General features: G+C 39.2%; 1 protein-coding gene across 1 annotated transcript; it reads right to left on the bottom strand.

Annotated features, from left to right (window-relative positions):
- Positions 1-1,084: 1,084 nt before the first annotated feature.
- Positions 1,085-6,114, bottom strand: LOC127455433 (collagen alpha-1(X) chain-like). Its single transcript, XM_051723347.1, has 3 exons — positions 6,019-6,114; positions 5,556-5,697; positions 1,085-3,509 (listed from the first exon to the last, which is right to left on the bottom strand). The coding sequence occupies exons 2-3, from the start codon at positions 5,680-5,682 to the stop codon at positions 1,669-1,671; spliced, it is 1,968 nt and encodes a 655-aa protein (XP_051579307.1). The 5' UTR covers positions 5,683-5,697; positions 6,019-6,114; the 3' UTR covers positions 1,085-1,668.
- Between the last annotated feature and the right edge of the window lie 679 nt (positions 6,115-6,793).

The following is a 6,793-nucleotide window of genomic DNA, read 5'->3' as shown; positions in this document are numbered from 1 at the left end:
CACATAGCATATAAACTTTTAAGCATGAAACATTTGACAAGTTTCTTGTGTTTTGTGAATTTTCCCTTAATACTGGTAAATGTCGTTCTTTTAAATCCCATGAAAATCCAAATACTTTCTAAGAACAAAAAGGATGTGGACAAACATCAGTCAGATGTTCCTAGCGCTCCAAATAAGCTAAAGATAATTTCAAACCATGCATTTTCTATGCTCCAAGATTGACTCCAACATGGCAACCACAAAATGGGTGTGTTTTCACCCAATTTTCCTGTTTCCTAGTTTAGGTACTGGATGTTTGTCTTTTATGGAAACTTTAAACTGGTGGCTCCCAACTCTACCCCCATACCAGTTCACAGAAGGAAACGACTTTACACTCCAGGTGCTCTTTCCCTCAGTTTTTCACACAACCACAACTCTCGAATCCTCCAAATGCAGTGCTTTTTGGCTGCCTGTGGCTTGTGGCTCCAAGCTGCTGATTACCTCCACCCAGCAGATTCTGTTTGACTTGTCTCTCCACCTTACTTACCAACATCTCTTTATGGATAACTGAGTGAACTTAATGCAGTCATCAAAGCATAAGCTACTCCTTAACTCCCCTCTCCTTTTTAAAAGGATAGTTCATTCAAAGGTTAAAATCCTGTCATCAATTTGTTCATTTTGTGTGACTTTCTTCCATGGAACACAAAAGGAGATGTAAGGCAGGATGTTATATTCAGTTATCATCACTGACTTTAACATCCACACAACGAAAGGGAATGGTTACTGAGACTAACATTTTGTGTTCCACATAAGAAATAAAGTCATAAAAGTTTGAAACAACATGAGAGTGAGTAAATAATAAATATTTGTGTGAACTATGCCTTTAAGGACATTCCTTTTGGAACTACAGAAACTGTAATGCTTTTTGCAACCACAAACACTTATTAGAAGAAGCGCTTAAAATACAAACACTCTCCTATTTCTCAATTTAATTATATGTTGCTGTTACACTGTATAACAGTCAGTAGTTACCATTGATTAAATCAGAACAAATGGCTCATAAAATTATACAGCAAACCAAAACATAAACACAACTGACAAGAGCTCTTTAGGAAATGGTTTATTTGATCCATTATGGTTTACAGAGCAAAATTACACCTTTGGGATAACAACATTTATAGATGTTTGCTTGTGAGTTTTTCTCGATCATTTTCACCATCTCACAATATTCAAGTCAGATATAAGGATGTCAGGAACACCATTCTCTCAGTTTAATCAGTAAGAATATAAGGTCATCAATAACAGTAAAAACAAGACACAAATATTTTTTTTAAATAATTTTCAGTAAAACAAACAAAAGAAAACAGATACAAAAAAAAAAAAAAAAAGAAAAGAAAGAAAATTGGGGGAAAAGACATAAAATTATCAGGACACAACTTCACATGCTCTTTCCACACACAAAAAGTGTAATTGTTTAGGTTTTAACTCCCTTTCTGTCCCTGATAACTTGTTACCTACAGTAAATTACTTCCTTCTTATTGGCACCACTGCTTGGAATTTTCAAGTTGAGATGCTTGTATTTCTCGGAACAATAGCACAGTCTGTTTTGCATTTAGGTTTGCAGAACATGATATTTTGTTTGAGAAATAGTGATGGTTATAGAACATGTGATGTGGTTTAATCACCTTATCACGTGGAGGCGATCAAAAACCCAGAGAAGGAGCAGTGGACATTATCTGCTGCAAAAACACCATTAGCCTCATCATCAGGGATCTGGATATAAACAGTGTCCTGCTCATTGAGCTGAAGGACAGCACTACCAGACATCTGGTCCAGGAATCCCTTGTTGTACTCATCATAGGTGAACATGATTGGATCACTGTTTTTATAAAGTGCCACCAAAGCATTAGCCCCATTCACATGCATGCTATAAGAGAAGTAGTAAATTCCTGGAATCTGGCAGGTGAACAGACCAGTCTCAGGATCATAATGCTGCTCTGCATTGTACACAATCTGATCAAACTTAATTGGGGTACCAGATGGGGGATAAGGTGTCACAGTTGCAACAGTGAATGCAGACACTGGACTCTTAACAAGAACTGGGAATGCAGTTTCACCTTGGGCCTTCTCAAACATGACCTCACCAGGAGGTCCAGGTGGGCCAGGAGGTCCAGCAGGACCTGGAAGACCATCAGCCCCATCAGATCCAGGAAGTCCAGGTGGACCCTGAGGTCCAGGAATTCCTTTGGCAGTCAATCCTGCAGGGCCAGGTGCCCCAGGAAGACCAGGGTGTCCTTTAAGGCCAGGTACACCTGCAGGACCTGCTGGGCCAACTGGGCCTCTTGCCCCAGGAGCACCTGCATCTCCCCTTTCACCTGCTGCTCCAGGATGTCCTGGAAGACCCTTTGGTCCTGCAGGTCCTGGTGCTCCTGGGGTACCAGGCGCACCTGTGTGGCCAGTATCTCCTTTGTTACCAGAAGCACCTGTAGCTCCCCTTGGACCAACTGGCCCTGTAGCCCCTGGATAACCCTGCTTGCCTTCAATGCCTTGTGCTCCCTGCTCTCCCTTGTGTCCCTTTAGCCCTGGAGGTCCCATTGCACCTGTGTCACCCTTATCACCTGTTGCTCCCCTCTCACCTTGGAAACCTCTTGGACCCTGAGGACCAGCTGGACCCATAGGACCAGTAGCACCTGGATATCCAGTGTGCCCTTTAGCACCTGACTCACCTTTCTGACCTGTTGCACCTGGGCTACCGGCTAGTCCTCTCTCACCTTTTATACCAGGCTCACCTGGTTTACCATAACCTGCAACACCAGGAGCACCGGGTGCACCGGCCGCTCCTTGTGGACCTTTTGGGCCAGCAGGGCCAGTCATACCTGGGGCACCATTATCACCTGGCTTGCCAGGCATTCCAATTCCAGGAGCTCCTGTTTGACCTTTTGGGCCTGGCAACCCCATAGGTCCACGTTCCCCATCACGACCAGGTGAGCCTGATTTACCTGGTTCACCAGGAAGTCCAGATTTGCCAGGTCTTCCAACACCAGGTTCACCAGGCTTCCCTGAAGCACCCATTGGCCCCTCTGGACCTCTCTCTCCTGGTGGCCCCTGAACCCCAATACCTCTATCTCCTTTTTGTCCTGGCAGACCAGGAATACCTGGATGCCCTTTAAGACCTGGCTCCCCTCTTGGTCCCATTGCTCCTGGAAGACCTGCTGGTCCAGGATTTCCTGTGGCAGAATAACCTGCAGGTCCAGGGCTACCAGCAGGGCCAGGCATGCCCCTGGGGCCTTGAGGACCAGTTGCACCAGTATCTCCTTTTGGCCCAGGTGCCCCTGTGGCTCCAGGTTTGCCAGGTCCACCTGGAGAACCAGGTTTTCCAGGTGAAGAGTAACCAGCAGGTCCGGGTGGTCCAGGTGGTCCCTGTGGCCCTTCCAGTCCTTCACCATTTTCTCCTGGGGGTCCAGGGGGTCCAGGGGGCCCAGCTGGGCCTGGCTCACCAGGGGTACCTGGTTCTCCTGCTACAGACACCACTAAAAAAAAACAAAAAACAAACTGAATTTCAGAAGCTATACTGGTAACCATTATATATATCAGTGGCAATATTTGTAATCAAACAATGATCAGTTACAGGTAAAATTGTCATTAATGGAATTGAAACTTTAGTAATGTTTCTTAATATTCTATTAAGATATTTTGTGTTAGGCATTAAAGAAAAAATATATTGACTGTATATGTACTTTATATGCAGTAAATATAAAGTAGCATTTCATTTAAAATGTATTGTATATAATTTTGACTAAAGCGGTTGAAATAGGTATTATATAACAACAGGATTTTTGGAATTCACTTTCTTTAAAAGCAGGTGCTCTATCTACATGCTCTACCAATCCTCCAATTACACTTAATTCAGACACAAACAGAAATATATTTTAAAATTCAAATCTTGTGTATTATGGGTGCACATCAAAGGTTTCCCAGAATATCTATACAAAGAAAATGCAAATCTTTCACACAGTTGTGAGCTCTAATAAAAGGCTGAGGTTGTAAAAAGGCTACAAGTTTTATGTATTTTATATATGTATTCTATTCATACTATATAAACTCAAAAGAAAGAACTATGCATTTTCTGTGTTACATTATAATGCAAATTAATTTTGTGCATTTTATGATCCATTTGAGGACTCCTCTTCTAAAAAAATATTCATAAGTATATTTATTTTTATGCAGCAGGAAAATTGTTAAAGAACCACAGTTTTATGATCACCTTCATGTGGTCAAATCTGTTGGTTTGTAAACTGCATCATTCCAAAGGTCATTCTTGGAAGCACAGAATTCATGAACCAAAACAGATGTGTCTCCATTTTGCTTTGACACACCCCAACAATCACTTTTCAACATGTCTCTAGAGGCTGTAATTCTAAATAGCTGTTCATACTCTTCATAACCTGCAAAAGTTGTTTGGGTTTGATGTGTATAAATACTTTCAAATCCAGACAACTGAATAGCTTCTATCCAAACAAATCACGTATACATGTACATTTTGGTGTTCTGTAAAAAGGCCATATCCTTACAACAAAGTAAGCCTGAGAGGCACATTGTAATGGTTATAAAATGGTGTCTTAAGAGAATATTCCTTTAGGTAATAGAAAATAAAAAAATACTAAAAAACAATAAAGATACTTTAGTGGGGTTACATTCTTGATAACAACATTTAAAGATTAAAGCTTACTGTATGTTAGGTATGCCTACATTATAGATGTTATTGTGATGTGAATGAATTTTATGAACATGAATATACCTTTTTATGTATGTATTTGTGTATACAGTATATATATATATACACACACACACACACATAAAATGTATATTCATAAAAGGCATACACATCTCTGTAACATCTATAACGCTGCCACACGAAACATAAGCATAATTTCTTATAAATGTATTATGATAAACTGTTTGATATATGTATATTATATAAGAAAAAATATTAAATATCTTAAAAAATCCTTACAATCCAACCGATAACTCAAATAATTCAAATATATTCAAAAATAGGATAAAATCATGAAACATCTAATATAGACATACATACAAACACACACACACACACACACACACACACACACACACACACACACACACACACACACACACATAGCCTGATAGCCTGTATGATGTGTATATATATATATATATATATATATATATATATAAAAAATGTCTCCTGATATGCAGTCAGAGCAAACAGAATGTACTATATATAGTATTTGTAGAAACATGACATGCTCAATAATCAATATATAATATGAATATTCAAAAACTTGGACAGGTTGCATTACATCATTGGATGAACCATTTTGTATCAGTACCCAATCAGTGTGCTGGACCCAACTCATACAGCTCAGTTATGAGCATACTTTGTTTTGTTTTGTTCTGCCTGTTTTCAAATCAAATGTAGCATTCATGTGTGCCTTCTATTGCCTTGCACAGAAAACACATTGTATAGAAACAAAAATCTTCAGTGGATTGCAGAATTTTAGAGCTCTAGAGACATTTTAGAGTTCAAAACTTACCATGGCTTTTCACTGAGTATGGCTGGTACTGGGGGGCCTTCATCACCTTCTTGACAACATATCTCTCGCCATGAGCAGCCGTCAAGGCAACCAGGAGGAGAAGAATGCTTGCTACTCGTAGTTCCATTCTCTGAGGTCAAATCTGCAATGGAATTGAACGAGTTAGATTTGAAGATAGGGAAAGACAGCGGTTGGTGATGAAGATTGAAAAGTTCTATTGGAGCAATTATTTCAACCATTTTACAGAACTATGAAGTAAACAATAGTTAACAACTGTAAACTGTGCTTTTGATTCCATTCCATTTTTTATTTTTATTTTTTATAAATCCTCTACACCATAATGTAAAGTAATATATAGGAGCACCCTCCTCTCTGCACCTGCTGATAGTCCCGTAATACTAGGGCCTAGCTTCACAAAACCTGTGTTAAAACTATCCAAAGGAGAGAACAAATGGACACCTACCGGCATACTTAGGTTCCAAATAAATGCAAAATTGTGGCTGTGGCTCCCACTTCTGAATATCCTTGTAGTATGAGCCAGACAGAGGATCTGCTGCTGCCTAGCACAATGATGAGGGTTTTTATACCATATCTGGCCCTTGCATAATTAAAAAAACACTATACCACACAAGTACCTCCCCTCTCAATACTAGGCTGTAATTACCAGGCAGATTTTGCCCAATGTTGGCATGTCACTTTTTGCTTTTGAGTGTTTAGACCCATGATTAGATCTTATTAAGTTCCCCTCAAAGCTTCAGAAGATGCATTTTAGTCCTAAATTTGGTCTAAAATGTAATTTTTAGGGTATAGATAGCCTGTATGATGTGTACTTTCATACTGTATGTAGTGATGTTATCTTTAGATACAGGATGTAAACAACAATTCAGATAGAAGTTGGCTTTACTTCCAAAGAGTGTGTCATTTGTTGTTAGCTTTACAAATGTGTTTTATGATGTGCATATAAAAAAATAAGTTTTTGTTTAATTTATTTAATTATATTCGGTCACATTCTGGAAATATACAAGATGAGCATCTCTTGCCATTATAAATGTTTTTTATGATGTGTATATGATTTTTTTTTTTTTTCTGTTCCAATCAAAGCATGTCTTACTAGTGTTTTGGTTACCCACTCTAATATTTAAAACCTCTGACAGTAGCCAGGCAGCACAAAACTACTTTTGAAAATGGCTCTTCCAATTTCATCCTCATCTGCTAAGCAAATTCCTCACTTTTTTTGA

The sequence above is a fragment of the Myxocyprinus asiaticus genome, chromosome 17, assembly GCF_019703515.2.
Source record: "Myxocyprinus asiaticus isolate MX2 ecotype Aquarium Trade chromosome 17, UBuf_Myxa_2, whole genome shotgun sequence".
Taxonomy (NCBI): Eukaryota; Metazoa; Chordata; class Actinopteri; order Cypriniformes; family Catostomidae; genus Myxocyprinus; species Myxocyprinus asiaticus.
This window is presented reverse-complemented; position numbering and strand designations above follow the sequence as displayed.

What these genes read in the sequence shown, in the direction of transcription:
- LOC127455433 (XM_051723347.1), bottom strand. Translation starts at nt 5,682, where the DNA reads ATGGAACTACGAGTAGCAAGCATTCTTCTCCTCCTGGTTGCCTTGACG. An exon ending in ATACTCAGTGAAAAGCCATG is followed by an intron (nt 3,510 to 5,555) that starts GTAAGTTTTGAA and finishes GTTTTTTTTTAG; the next exon opens with TGGTGTCTGTAGCAGGAGAA.